The sequence below is a fragment of the Geotrypetes seraphini genome, chromosome 1, assembly GCF_902459505.1.
Source record: "Geotrypetes seraphini chromosome 1, aGeoSer1.1, whole genome shotgun sequence".
Classification (NCBI taxonomy): Eukaryota; Metazoa; Chordata; class Amphibia; order Gymnophiona; family Dermophiidae; genus Geotrypetes; species Geotrypetes seraphini.
Window position 1 is genome coordinate 406066940 of NC_047084.1, and position 15502 is coordinate 406082441.

General features: G+C 46.0%; 1 protein-coding gene across 1 annotated transcript in view; it reads right to left on the reverse strand.

Annotated features, from left to right (window-relative positions):
- DNAJA1 (DnaJ heat shock protein family (Hsp40) member A1) overlaps positions 1-15502 on the reverse strand; it is a 257885-nt gene that overhangs the window by 165914 nt on the left and 76469 nt on the right. The window contains exon 3 of the mRNA XM_033918184.1: positions 9504-9684. Within this exon, the coding sequence (XP_033774075.1) occupies positions 9504-9684 (181 nt within the window). The remainder of the gene's footprint in view (positions 1-9503; positions 9685-15502) is intronic.

Genomic DNA, 15502 nt, shown 5'->3' on the forward strand with positions numbered 1-15502 from the left:
CAACCACTCTCTCTGTGAAGAAATACTTTCTGGTGTCGCCATGAAATTTTCCGCCCCTGAGTTTGAGCGGGTGCCCTCTTGTGGCCGAGGGTCCCTTGAGAAAGAAAATATCATCTTCCACTTCGACACGTCCCATGAGGTACTTAAATGTTTCGATCATGTCTCCCCTCTTCCTACGTTCCTCAAGAGTGTAGAGCTGCAATTTGTTCAGTCTTTCTTCGTACGAGAGACCCTTGAGCCCCGAGATCATCCTGGTGGCTGTCCGTTGAACCGATTCAATTCTGCGCACATCTTTACTGTAATGTGGCCTCCAGAATTGCACACAGTACTCCAGATGAGGTCTCACCATGGCCTTGTACAACGGCATTATGACTTCAGGCTTTCGGCTGACGAAACTTCTATTGATACAACCCAATATCTGCCTTGCCTTAGATGAAGCCTTAGATGGGACATGTTTTTTCCGGCGCTGTGGGAAACACCGCACCGTTATTCTGGTTATTCCCCAAGTCTGATTTTCTTTCTATGCAGGCTGCAACAGGGTAAACTGATGTGAAAATAATAGGTAAAGAAACTGTTGCCTTAAAACAAAATCAAGATATGGTAATTAGAGAACATTTTCTTGCAGAGGAAAATGGAGGCTCTACAAAATAACAGCAGAATTAATAATCTAAGATTAATAAATTTTCCTAAGATTCTTTCTACACCTACCTAGACATGATTAAATGTTATTTTCTTGAAATTTTGAAAATTCCAGAAGATCCTTTGCCTCCTCTAGCATGTGCTTACTATTTGCCATTGACTATATGAAACAAACAAGAACGACCTGAACCTCAAGATATTTCAACAATCTTAGAAACATCAGATCGAGAATTAGCTAAACCAGCTACACTCTTAATTACAGTAGCGCTATCACCAGATAAAGACGGAATATTAAAATTATTCTTCAGAAATAAGATGGACTTTCTTGGTATGCATATACAAATTTTCCCCGATGTTTAGAAAGAAACTCAGAAAAGACAGACAGTTCCTTATTCTGAAGCCTGGGGTGTTACAGATTGGAGGAATATTTTTTTCCTGTTACCCATGCAAATGCATAGTTCAGTACCAGTCCTTCAAATATGTTTTTTGTTTGTTTTTTTTTAAATCCTAGTCAACTGACTAATTTTTTTTTATCTCAAAAGCGATAAGTGAAGTACAACAGAGGCAGAGTGAAAAATCCGGAGTGGATTCCTCCTGCAGCAGAATGCAGCTAGGGGGAAATAACTCTGTCTAGAATGTCTCACCTATTGCACTGGAAATAGTCTTTCTATAGTAAGAACAAGGCAATTTACATATGTAAAAATACTTCTGTCCCCAGTGGGCTCAATTTAAGTTTTGTGCCTGGGCCAATAGAGGATTCAGCAACTTACCCAAGGACAAAAGGAATGACAATGGGAATTGAACCCTTAAGAGTAGCTAAATGGTTACTGCAGATCCTCAGTCTACTGCACTAATCATTAGACTACTTCCCCTAACCCCCCAAAAAAGGAAAACTATCATAGGCCCACCAACCAAACAGACTGCAGAAGTTCACCCACCACGAATGAGAAAGCACAGTTAACTTACCGTAACACTTGTTATCCAGGGACAGCAGGCAGCTATTCTCACAAGTGGGTGACGTGATCCAACGGAGCCCCGATGCGGACGTCTCACAAGCAGTCTTGCTTGATGAAACTCGAAGTTGAGTCGCCCGCACCGCGCATGCACGAGTGCCTTCCCGCCCAGCACAGGGCGCATCTCCTCAATTCAGATAGCTAGCAGAGAAGCCAACCCAGGGGAGGTGGATGGGATGTGAGAATAGCTGCCTGCTGTCCCTGGATAACAACTGTCACGGTAAGTAACTGTGCTTTATCCCAGGACAAGCAGGCAGGTATTCTCACAAGAGGGTTACCTCCAAGCTAACCAAAGTGGGATGGTGGCAGAGTTGGCAACTTAGGAGAATAAATTTTGCAATACTGTTTGGCCAAACTGTCCATCCCGTCTGGAGAAAGCATCCAGACAATAGTGAGAAGAGAAGGTATGAACTGAGGACCATGTAGCAGCTCCACAAATTTCCTCAATAGGTGTAGATCTGAGGAAAGTTACAGAAGCTGCCATTGCTCTGACTTTATGGGCTGTGACTTTACTGTGAAGGGACAATCCAGCTTGGGCATAGCAGAAAGAGATACAAGCCGCCATCCAGTTGGAGATGGTACGTTAGAGATAGGACGTCCCAACTTGTTCAGATCAAAGGAGATGAAAAGTTGAGGAGCAGTTCTGTGCAGTTTGGTGCGTTCTAGATAGAAATCCAAAGCACGCTTACAGTTCAGAGTATGAAGAGCTGATTCTCCAGGATGAGAATGAGGCTTTGGCAAAAACACTGGAAGAACAATGGATTGGTTGAGATGAAATTCCGAGACAACTTTAGGAAGGAATTTTGGATGAGTGCAAAGAACCACCTTGTCATGATGGAACACTGTAAAAGGTGGATCCGCAACCAATGCTTGAAGCTCATTAACTCGACAAGCAGAAGTGAGGCCAATGAGAAACACAACTTTCCAAGTGAGATACTTCAGATGAGCTTTGTCAATAGGTTCAAATGGAGGTTTCATAAGCTGAGAAAGAACAACATTGAGGTCCCAAACCACTGGAGGCGGTTTGAGAGGAGGATTGACATGGAAAAGCCCTTTCATGAATCTGGAAACCACAGGATGAGCAGCGAGAGGTCTCCCTTGAAGCGGCTGATGGAAAGCAGCAATTGCACTAAGATGGACTCGTATCGATGTAAACTTGAGGCCAGAATGAGAAAGGTGCAAAAGATAGTCCAAAACAGAAGATAAGGAGGAATGTTGAGGCTCCTAATGATGAGAAAAACACCAAGTAGAAAATCTAGTCCATTTTTGGTGATAGCATTGTCTAGTAGCAGGCTTCCATGAAGCTTCCAAAACATCCCTCACAGCTTGCAAAAACTGGAGAGGAGTTACATTGAGAGGAACCAAGCTGTCAGATGGAGAGACTGCAGGTTGGGATGAAGCAGAGATCCCTGATGCTGTGTAAGCAGCAATGGAAACACTGGCAGAAGGAAGGGCTCCCTGCTGCTGAATTGAAGTAGAAGGGAGTACCAAGGTTGTCTGGGCCACCGAGGAGCAATCAGAATCATGGTGGCATGGTCGGACTTCAGCTTGACTAGTCTTTTGAATGAGAGGAAATGGAGGAAACGCATATAGAAAAAGACTCATCCAGTCCAGAAGAAAAGCATCTGCCTCAAGGCGATGAGGAGTGTAGATCCTGAAGCAGAACTGAGGCAGTTTGAAGTTGTGGGGGGCTGCAAAGAGGTCTATCTGAGGCGTTCCCCACAGAGAGAAAATGTGATGAAGGGGCGTGGAATGGAGAGTCCACTCGTGAGGCTGCAGAAGATGACTCAAGTTGTCCACCAAGGCATTGTCCGCCCCCTGAATGTAGACAGCTTTGAGGAAGGTGTTGTGGCAAATTGCCCAATCCCAAACTTTCAGAGCTTTCTGACAAGAGTGAGGCTGATCCCGTGCCTCCCTGCTTGTTGACATAATACATGGTGACTTGGTTGTCCGTGCGAATAAGGACTACACAGTCATGAAGCAGATGTTGAAAAGCATTGAGAGCATTGAAAATCACCCTGAGTTCCAGGAGATTGATGTGGCACTGGCGGTCTGTACTGGTCCAATAGCCTTGATTGCGGAGACCATCCAGATGAGCCCCCAAGCATAAGTCAAAGAGTCGGTCGTGAGAACCTTCTAATGGGGAGGCATGTGAAACAGTAAGCCTCTGGATAGATTGGAAGACAGCATTCACCAGCGAAAAGCCATGTGGCCCAGAAGAACCATCATGAGTCTCGCTGAGATGGACGGGTGAGAGAACACTGAATGACAAAGACGAAGAAGAGCTTCCAGACATTGTGGAGGGAGGAGCGCTCTGAGTTGGATAGTATCCAGAACAGCTCCGATGAATGGAAGAGTCTGAGAAGGTTGAAGATGGGATTTTGGAAAGTTGATCTCTAACCCCAGACTCTGCAGGAACCAGATAGTCTGCTGGGTCGCCAGGACGACCCCCTGAGACGTGGAATCCTTGATGAGCCAGTCGTCCAGGTAGGGAAACACCTGAACACCATGGTTCCTGAGTGCTGCGGCCACCACTACCAGGCACTTGGTGAAGACTCTGGGTGACGATGCCAGGCCGAAAGGGAGCACTCGGTATTGAAGATGAAGATGTCCCACTCGAAATCTGAGGTATTGACGGGAGGCCGGATGAATGGGAATGCGAGTGTAGGCCTCCTTGAGATCCAGAGAGCATAACCAGTCGTTCCGCTCGAGGAGGGGATACAGAGATGCCAGGGTCAGCATACAAAACTTTTCTTTGACCAGATATTTGGTCAAAGCACCCCGAGATCCAAAATAGGACGCAGATCGCCCGTCTTCTTCGGAAAAAGGAAGTACCGGGAGTAAGAACCCTTGTTCTGTTGAGCCAAAGGAACCTCCTCGACAACCAGGAGCTGGAGCAAAGCCTGAGCTTCCTGAAGAAGAAGGGCGGTCTGGGCAGAGGAGGAAGAATACTCTCTTGGAGGATGTTCCGGAGGAACTTGATGGAACTGAAGAGAGTATCCCTCCCTTACGATGGACAGGACCCAGAGGTCGGTGGTAATAGTCGTCCATCGGTGGTAAAAATGATGGAGACGACCTCCGATACGGGGAAAAACGGGGAAAGGCAGAACGACTGATATTATGCTTTGAAGGAGACAATCAAAAAGGCTGAGGAGCCTTGGGGACAGCAGAGGGTTGAGGCTTCTGCTGTTGTTTCTGCGGATGCTGCCTCTTAACAGGCTGATGGATGGCAGGAGCCTGTTTAGGTGGAAACACTGCTGGTAAATCAAAGGCGGGCATGAAGGACGAGGAGGAGCTGGCTTTGGCTTCGGACGGAGAATAGATTGGAAAGACTGCTCGTGGTCCGAAAGCTTCTTGGTTGCCGCCTCAATGGACTCATTGAAGAGGTCAGTACCAACGCACGGGACATTAGCCAGCCTGTCCTGCAGATTGGGGTCCATGTCGATGGTCCGGAGCCACGCAAGGCGTCGCATGACCACCGAGGAAGCAGTAGCCCGAGCAGACAACTCAAAGGCATCGTATGAGGACTGCATCAATTGCAACCGGAGTTGGGACAAAGAAGCCAGGACTTCCTGGTATTCAAAATGTGCTCGAGAATCCAAGTAGGGCATGAACTTGGGAAGGACAGATACGAAAACTCAAAATAGGTAATAAAATGAAAATTGTAATTGAGAACTCTGGACTAGAGAATGACACGGGGGAAAAATCTGTCCCTGTTACTGCACAGTCCCCGGCCCACCATCCTCTGCACCGCCCCGTCACCGCCGTTCCCTTCACCACCCCGTCACCGTCACTGCCATATCTTTCACCGCCACTGCCATCCCATTCACCGCCCCGTCACCGTCCCCACAGCTTCCATATAAGCCTTAGTATTGTAATATTTCGCTTATTCCTTTCTTATAAATCAAAGTTCCTGCTGCTGAACTAGAGAAAGATGTTCAGCTGGCAGGGCTTTGTTTATAAATTTTTATCAACACAACTAATATACTACCTTATCCTAAAGCAAAAAAATAAATAAATAAATAGAATTTTTCTACCTTTGTTGTCTGGTTTCTGCTTTCCACATCTTCTCATTCAATTCCTTCCATCCACTGTGTGTCTTCTCTCTGCGTCTTCCATTTGCTGTTACTGTGCCTCTCCCTTCACCCCCTCCCACAATTGGTCTAGCACCCATCTTCTTCCCTCCGCTCCCCCATAGTCTGGCATCTGTCTTCTTCTTCCCTTCCAGCGTCTTCTCCCCACTCTGCCTTCCACATTTCCAAGAAAGAGAAACTTTTCCCTTTCACCTCCTCCTTCCTTGTGTGAGCCGGAACACGCGGTCCCCGCAGCCCCCACCCGCACGCCGGCTCTATCGTTTAACCAGCTTCCTCTCTCCAGCTCTCCTTAGTTTGCTGGCTTTCTTTTTCGGTGACCACCACGCACAGCTGCTCAAAGTTCAATCTTCTGCTCTGCTGCAACTTCCTGTTTCCGGTTGGGTCAGAGCAGAAGATTGAATACTGAGCAGCCACGCATGCGCGGCTCTTTTGAAAGCGTTCCGGTCGCCGAAAAAGAAAGCCGGCAAACTAAGGTGAGGTGGAGAGAGGAAGCTGGTTAAACGATCAAGCCGGCGTGCGGGTGGGGGCTTAGGGGACCGCACGCCCTTGTCCCCGTCCCCGCAGAGGCTGCTAATTTTCATTCCCCGTTTTTGGCGGGTTACCCGCAGCTAAAAGCGGTAGCCCCGGGTAAACCGCCACTGTGTCATTCTCTACTCTGGACGTCATCATAGAGTTCTGATAAATGCGCCTGCCGAACATGTCCATTGTCTTGCCCTCCCTGCCAGGTGGAACAGTGGCATATACCTGGGAGGGGCGAGACCTCTTCAATGAAGATTCCACCAAAAGGGATTGATGGGATAGCTGGGCACCGTCAAACCCCTTATGATGAACCGTGCGGTATCTGGCATCCAATTTCCCCAGAACAGCGGGGATGGAATAGGGGGTCTCCAGACAGCGGACAAAGGTCTGATCCAACAGCTTATGAGACTCAGCAGGAGGTTGAGGGAGATGCATGGTCTCGAGATACTCCTTCGAAAATTTGGACCCAGTGTCCAGTTGAATGTCCAAATCAGCTGCCATCTGACGACGAAAAGAAGAAAGACAGCTGGTCTTCCAAAGCAGGGCCTTGATAAGGACTCGAGGATGTCGAGGCTTCTGGATCCAATGAGGACGGGGATCTCGATGGGGAAAAAGATCCCATCATGTCCTCAAGCTCCAGCATAGGAGGAGGTGAAGTAGCCGGTGATGAGTACTGTAGAAAAGGCTGCTTCCGATGAGGCGAGGCATGCCTGGATGAATAATAATAATAATAGCTTATATACCGCAATACCGTGAAGTTCTATGCGGTTTCCAAAAGATTAAGCAAAGGTACAAATTGACTGACTTCAAGAGGGGAAGAAGAAAGAGAAGTAATTAGACAGGAAATTCATTGTAGAGGAGGAAAGTGATCAAAAGGACAGTAGGTCGCTATTGAGAGGAAAGAGATAAGTGGATCAGTTGTCAAGATGTTTTAGGAACAGGTGTGTTTTTAGACGTTTCCTAAATACCTCATAAGTAGAGGGCGAAAGTAATTGTTCTAGGTCTTTACCCCATGATGCTGCTTGGTGTGAGAGAAGGAATTCATGGTGTTTTTTCAGTTTGCAACCTCTCACTGGGGGGGAAACGAAGTTGGAATGTGAACTTCTCTTGTGTCTGTTGGTTGAGAAGGAGAAAAGGTCAGTAATGTATCTGGGGGCAAGTCCGTGTAATGCCTTAAAGCAGAAACAGGCAAATTTGAACTTTACGCGTGCCTTCATCGGCAGCCAATGTAGCTGCCGGTAGTAGGGTGTCACGTGGTCAAATTTTTTTAGTCCAAAGATTAGTCTGACTTCCACATTCTGCAACAGTTGTAGGCGTCGCATATTTTTTTGGGAAATTGCCAAATAGGCGATGTTACAGTAGTCAAGCAGGCTTAGTACGAAGGATTGGACTAGGATTCCAAAAACCGATGTAACAAAATAAGCTTTAAGGGATCTGAGTTTCCAGAGAGTGAAAAATCCCTTTCTGATTAAGGAATCTACTTGGTCTTTCATGGTTAGGCATTGATGAATGCCTCGAAGAATGTCTCGATTGATGATGCGAGCTATGTCTGGAAGCAGGCCTCGACAGACGAGGCGAGTGTGTCTTCGCTGAGGCCCCCAAAGAGTGTATGGGGCTGGAAGCGGTGGATCGAAGCAGAGGTGGATGGCTGGAAGCAAGAGGCATTCGCAAAGATTCGAGCCCTTGCATCGAGTGGATCAGTTCCAATGGAGGCACTCGCAAAGACTCTACTCCTTGCATCGAGTGAATCGGTTCCAATGGAGGCATGGGCAAAGACTCTGCTCCTTGCGATGCATGCATCAATGCCAGACCAGACACTCGCAGAGACTCTGCTCCCTGTAGAGAGTGTGCGTATGGCTGAGCCACAGGAGGCGGCTCGACCTCGCAGGAGACCTCCACATGCCCAGGCTGGAATTGAGAGAGAAGCTTCGGCCTCATTGTGGTAAAGAGCTGAATGAATTGCTTCTCAAGTAAGGTCTGGAACGAATCAGGCAAGGATGGATCCGCATCAGCAACGGGACCACCTGCACGGGCTTCGTGCTCCCTCTGAGCAGTGTGAGAGTGCTTGGACTTAGAAGTCTTGGGCACTTTGAGCACTACCGGGGGAATGGGCTGCTGCGCTATCTGACCTGAAGAGACAGAGGAAGGCACCGCAGCCGGCGTCGAAGGCTGAGCCGGTACAAACGAAGCAGGTTTGATGAGGCTCGGAGCAGAAGATGTGGAAGGCTGGACAGCTTCGGATGAGGTCAAAGGTGAAGCACCCTTCGATGACGAAAGCTCCATCTTAGACTCCATGCTGTAAAGCTGCTCCCACAAGAGGCAACGACGCTTGAAAGTACGGGCTGTAAGTGTTGACAAGGCCGGCACGATTTTGGAAGGCGTTGAGGCCCGAGACACCGAATACAGTGCCGATGAGGGTCCGTCAATGAAATCGCTCACTGGCACTTGGAACACTTTTTAAAACCGGTAGCAGGCCGGGACATAGGCAGGAAGAGCTCCGCCGCAAGATCGAAGCCGGTTGAACGGATGGAAGAAATTTTTTTTTTTGAAAAACAATAAAACACAACAAAAATCAGCGATTGTGAGAAAATTAACCCAAAACCGCGGACTTAAGAAGGCACAAGTGAAGAAACTGCACGCAGAGAGTCGAAGACTGACTTCTCGGCTCCGCGGAAAAGTAAGAACTGAGGAGACGCGCCCTGCGCTGGGCGGGAAGGCACTCGCATATGCGCGGTGCGGGCGTCTCGAAACTTCGAGTTTCTTCAAGCAAGATTGCTTGTGAGACGTCCGCATCAGGGCTTCGTTGGATCACGTCACCCACTTGTGAGAATACCTGCCTGCTTGTCCTGGGATAAACACTGGCTCTGAGGGACTGCACAGCACAGCTGTAGGTTCTCAAATCTGGAATGCATAACCCATCAGCCTTCTCTTGGATAGTCTGGACAGATTATGGAAGGTGAGCATTGACCTATCCAAAATGCCAACTGGCATGGTCCTGTGCATCAGAAATACATGCATGGTACACAACATTATAAAAAGGTTTTACTAAAGGTGGAGAGCTTTTCCTTCATAGGGATGGTAGCCGACATTACCCATAAGGATTTTTATATCCTGGTTGTGCTTGGAGATAAGACAAAATTTAAGATCTTAACATAGCTGTCAGTTCATATGGTTAAAGTCATGAAAGAAAAATACTGAAGTGTCAGAGTAATAAATCTTACATAATAGCTCAAGTTACCTCTTCTCTCTCTCTGCATTCTTCCACCTCCACCAAAGAACATATCAAAAATATCCATTGGGGAGCCAAAACCGCCACCACTCATGCCACCCTCCTTGATAGCCTGTTCACCACCTTTATCATACAAGTCTCTCTTCTTGTGGTCAGACAGTACTTCATAAGCTTGTGAAATCTGTTTAAACTAAAACAAATATATATAATAATAAATATATTATGGAAAAAGTAGTGCTCATTTCCAAATGAAGTTTCCTTCTTCAGGTTTCTAAACAAAAGGCCTGTAAAATCTTACACTACCAGTGGTAAGAAGCACAATGGTTTCCTCTCTATATATATTTACCACTTAATTAACGTGCACAGACCTCATACAAACAATTTTAAGTCCAACTTTAAAAAAATTTTTGCTATACCTTTTAAATACCTTATAGGGCAGGGATCCCCAACCACCGGTCCGTGGCCCACTAGCAAGCCACAGACATCTGACAGCTGGGCCACGAGAGTATCCACCCTCCTTCGTTCTGAAAAGCGCAGCAGCGGCAGCACTGAACAGGCTGCTTCTCTGCCTTCCCTCTGCTACTACGTCCATTAATGTTATCAGTGATGCCCCAGGGGCCTTCCCCAGAGGGAAGGCCCCAGGGAAAGCAGCAAAGCAGCCTGTTCAGTGCTGCCGCTGCTGCACTTTTCAAAACGGAGGTATGTCAGGGCCTCGCTGCACAGGGAGATGGGTTGGCAGGATCATCAGGGTTCTTCTGCATGGAGGAATGAGAAAAAGGGAATTGAGATATAGCCTGACCAGTGAAGAGAGGGAGGGGGTTCTGAAAGTGGTGAGCCATGTGAATGAGGTCAAAAGGGAGATGACTAGTGAGAGAATAGCGAGTACAGTGATAGGACTGTGGTAATGGGGAGAAGATAGAAGGAATAGGAGGCTGGGAAAGGAGTGGGATGAGAAATGGGAGAGCTAGGGACAGAGAAGATGGAGAATTGAGAGGTAGCTGAAAATTTAAAAAGAAGAAGGGTGAGAGAGGGCAAGATTTGAGAGAACAGAGGCAAAAAAGAAAAGAAAAAGTTAAGACAGCTGAAAGGGAAAAATCATTATGTTGGAGACAGGCATAAGGAAGGAGAAAAAACAGACAGCAGACACTGGAAAGATAGACAAAAAGCAGAAAGAGAAACCGGGACCAAGATGATGGAAAACCAAAATGACCAGACAACAAAAGGTAGAAAAAATAATTGCATTTTTTATTTTGTGATTACAATACGTCAGATTTGAAATGTGTATCCTGCCAGAGCAAGCATGAACTAGAACCTAAAAGAGAGAGGAAAAACTTTTTTTTTATTAATTTTGTTAATGTATATTGTGTATAAAACTGCCCTACGAACCCGCCCCCAAATCCTCCCCCCCACCTTTACCGGTTGCTGGAAATACTTGCTATAAAAGCAGGCCTTGGTGTCAAAAAGGTTGGGGACCGCTGCTATAGGGAAATCCAATCACAGCAACAATTATGACAGGTTCTGTTCTGTTTTAGTGATTAATTATGTTAAGAATGAATAAATCACACAAAGGGCACATACCTAGGTATAATACTGCAAACTGTTTTTATAAAGCACAGTTACTTACCGTAAGAAGTGTAATCCAGGGACAGCAGGGATGGGAGGGCGAGTGCTGAGAATAAGACTGCCCTGAAAACTTCTAAAAGCTAAGTTACTCAGAATTTCATATTCTGCTCTTATCACTGATTTACAGCATTATATCTGCTTAATTTCTCTTCTTCTCCTCCGTTTCTTACTAAAAAAAAAAACACCATAAACCCTTCTCTGTCCTCTGCTATATCTTATTTCCTCTTCCGCCTCATAGGAAAAAGGGTAAGAAGTATAGTCCCACCCTCCCTACACCTCCCCTCAGGGATCTCTGCTCATATACAGTGGAACCTTGGTTTAGGAGCATAATTCATTCCAGAAGCATGCTCGTATATCAAAGCGAGTTTCCCCTTAGGAAGTAAGGGAAACTCGCTTTGATTCGTTCCACTTCCTCCTCCCCCCCCGCTCAAACCAGCATCGCACTCCCGTGCTGGAGGCGGCACCTGCCTGCCCGCCTAACCAAACAACTCCTTACCCTATCTGCTGCGTGCCGGTACCATTTAAGGAAAGATCCCGCCCTCTTGCCTGGGCTGGGCCTTGAGCATCTGTGCATGCTCAAGGCCTTCTGGCTCTCGTTCTCTCTGAGGGGTAAGGAGCTTGTTTGGGTGGGCGGGCAGGCGGATGCCACTTCCAGCACGGGGGTGCGATGTAGTTCTCAGGGGGGGGGGTGTTCACGGGCGAGGGGTGTGATGCCGGTTCAAGCAGGGGGGTGCTCGTTTAGCGGGACATTGCTCATTTTGCGAGTTAAGGTTTGCGGGAGCGTTTTGCTTGCCTTGCAAAACACTCGCAAACCGGGTTACTTGCAAACCGAGGTTCCACTGTATAGAGAACCAAATAATCAGGACTACTCAAATCAATTCACTTCACAACCAATCAAGAGGACCTTTATTCTATGCAATCAATGTGGTGCTTTAATTCCAATACACACTATTTGGAGGCTTAAGGCTTGCCCCATCTGTCTTCAACTTGCTAGCATCAAGGAGGAGCTCTGCAAACTTAAACAGGAATTGAATACAATTAAAGCAAATTCCATCACTCCACAAAATCATACCAACTTACCACCTCTACCTCAAAGAATAAAACAGCTCAGGAATAAATGGTTCACAGTAGGCTCAGGAAGACTGACATGTAACACAGAAACATCCACCTTCACAAATATTACCTCTACAGAATTTCTTCGCTCCACTAATGCACCGACCGACATACTCAAGAAAACAGAAGGGAGGTGGGACTGGAACCAATGAAGGTACCGTATATACTCGAATATAAACCGGGATTTCTGGGTGAAAAAACTGGACCATAAATGGGGGTCCCAGTTTATATTCAGGTCATCCCCCAGTGACCACCCGAAACCCTCCTGAACTTTCTGCAGGCCTGTCTTAGATCGGGACAGGAGGGATCCCTCCCATCTCCTGCCCTGGCCAACACTAACAATTACCACCCTCCCTCGCTTACCTGTTGTTCCCTGGTGGCCAAGCGTGTATCCCCCACTGAAATCTTCCAAAAGATTGTAAAGGTAAGTAGCCAGCGGTGCACCCAGGCCGGCACGAGCAGCGAGCTTTTCGTGCTGCTGACCGGCAGCACAAAAAGCTCGCTGCTGCATGTCAGCCTAGGTGCGCTGCTGGCTACTTACCTTTACAATCTTCTGGAGGATTTCAGCGGGGGATACATGCTGGACCACCAGGGAACAAACAGATACGAGGGAGGGAAGGAGGGAGGATGGTAATTGTTAGTGTCGGCCAGGGTAGGAGATGGGAGGGATCCCTCCGGTCCTGGCCTACCACTAGGTGGTTTAAGTTAAGGGGAAGGGTTACCGGTAATCTGCTGGATGGGTTAGAGGGCAGAGGGGAGTACGAGACAATCAAGACATTGTGACATCACTGATGAGTTTGCCTCTTTTTAGGGGGTGAGGGTACAGGGAAGGAAGGTGGGACAGTGTTCAGAACCTGGCAGGGAGGGGGGACAGTATTCAGAGCCTGGCAGGGAAGGGGACTTGGTTCACAGCCTGGTAGGGAAAGGGACTGAGTGCAGGGCAGGGAGGGAAGGAGGGCTGGGTGCAGAACTTGGCAGGGGAGGGCGTGACGGAAGTGACACTGGGTGCAGATCCTTGCAGGGCAAGGCACTTAAATATTATCTTTGGGACATTGCTGAAACAAGGCTGCCCTGTGAACTTAAAAAGCTAAGTTACTCAGCATTTCATATTCTGCTCTTTTCACTGGTTTTCAGCATTATATCTGCTTAATTTCTCTTCTCCTCCCTGTTTCTTACTAAAAAAAAATATAAAATAGCACAAAAAAATAAATCCTTCTCTTTCCTCTGTTAAATCTTATTTCCTCTTCCTGCATTTTTGTTCAAAATATTGTGTTTTAGGTGGTATAGAGCCTATATTTCTGGTGCCTGTGGCTCAGGGTGACTAAAGTAGGGAAAATCCTGTTATAAATCCTGTGTTTTAGGGTAGCACTGATAGAACCTGCATTTTTGTTTAAAATACTGTGTTTTAGGTGGTATAGAGCCTATATTTCTGGTGCCTGTGGCTCAGGGTGACTAAAGTAGGGAAAATCCTGTTATAAATCCTGTGTTTTAGGGTAGCACTGATAGAACCTGCATTTTTGTTTAAAATACTGTGTTTTAGGTGGTATAGAGCCTATATTTCTGGTGCCTGTGGCTCAGGGTGACTAAAGTAGGGAAAATCCTGTTATAAATCCTGTGTTTTAGGGTAGCACTGATAGAACCTGCATTTTTGTTTAAAATACTGTGTTTTAGGTGGTATAGAGCCTATATTTCTGGTGCCTGTGGCTCAGGGTGACTAAAGTAGGGAAAATCCTGTTATAAATCCTGTGTTTTAGGGTAGCACTGATAGAACCTGCATTTTTGTTTAAAATACTGTGTTTTAGGTGGTATAGAGCCTATATTTCTGACTCACTAGTTTTTAGCCATTGTGTCTGATTAGGTGGAGAAGGGAGGGGCTCTGTTTTACTTCTAAGGTTAATTGCATTATCTTTGGGACATTGCTGAAACAAGGCTGCCCTGTGAACTTCTAAAAGCTAAGTTATTCAGCATTTCATATTCTGCTCTTTTCACTGGTTTTCAGCATTATATCTGCTTAATTTCTCTTCTCCTCGCTGTTTCTTACTAAAAAAAAATATAAAAAAGCACAAAAAAATAAATCCTTCTCTTTCCTCTGTTAAATCTTATTTCCTCTTCCTGCATTTTTGTTTAAAATACTGTGTTTTAGGTGGTATAGAGCCTATATTTCTGGTGCCTGTGGCTCAGGGTGACTAAAGTAGGGAAAATCCTGTTATAAATCCTGTGTTTTAGGGTAGCACTGATAGAACCTGCATTTTTGTTTAAAATACTGTGTTTTAGGTGGTATAGAGCCTATATTTCTGGTGCCTGTGGCTCAGGGTGACTAAAGTAGGGAAAATCCTGTTATAAATCCTGTGTTTTAGGGTAGCACTGATAGAACCTGCATTTTTGTTTAAAATACTGTGTTTTAGGTGGTATAGAGCCTATATTTCTGGTGCCTGTGGCTCAGGGTGACTAAAGTAGGGAAAATCCTGTTATAAATCCTGTGTTTTAGGGTAGCACTGATAGAACCTGCATTTTTGTTTAAAATACTGTGTTTTAGGTGGTATAGAGCCTATATTTCTGGTGCCTGTGGCTCAGGGTGACTAAAGTAGGGAAAATCTGTTATAAATCCTGTGTTTTAGGGTAGCACTGATAGAATCTGCATTTTTGTTTAAAATACTGTGTTTTAGGTGGTATAGAGCCTATATTTCTGGTGCCTGTGGCTCAGGGTGACTAAAGTAGGGAAAATCTGTTATAAATCCTGTGTTTTAGGGTAGCACTGATAGAATCTGCATTTTTGTTTAAAATACTGTGTTTTAGGTGGTATAGAGCCTATATTTCTGGTGCCTGTGGCTCAGGGTGACTAAAGTAGGGAAAATCTGTTATAAATCCTGTGTTTTAGGGTAGCACTGATAGAACCTGCAGTTTTGTTTAAAATACTGTGTTTTAGGTGGTATAGAGCCTATATTTCTGCCTTACTTGTAGTCTTACTTATAGTCCCACCAACCCCAGGGACCACTATTCATATAGAGACCCATATAATCAGGACTACTCAAATCAAGTCACTTCACAACCAATTAAGATGACCTTTATTCTATGCAATCACTGTGGTGCTTTAATTCCAAGACATACTATTTGGAGGCTTAAGGCTTGCCCCATCTGTCTTCAACTTGCCAGTATTAAGGAGGAGCTCTGCAAACTTAAACAGGAATTGAATACAATTAAAGCAGCTTCCATCACTCCACAAAATCATACCAACTTACCACCTCTACCTCAAAGAATAAAACAGCCCAGGA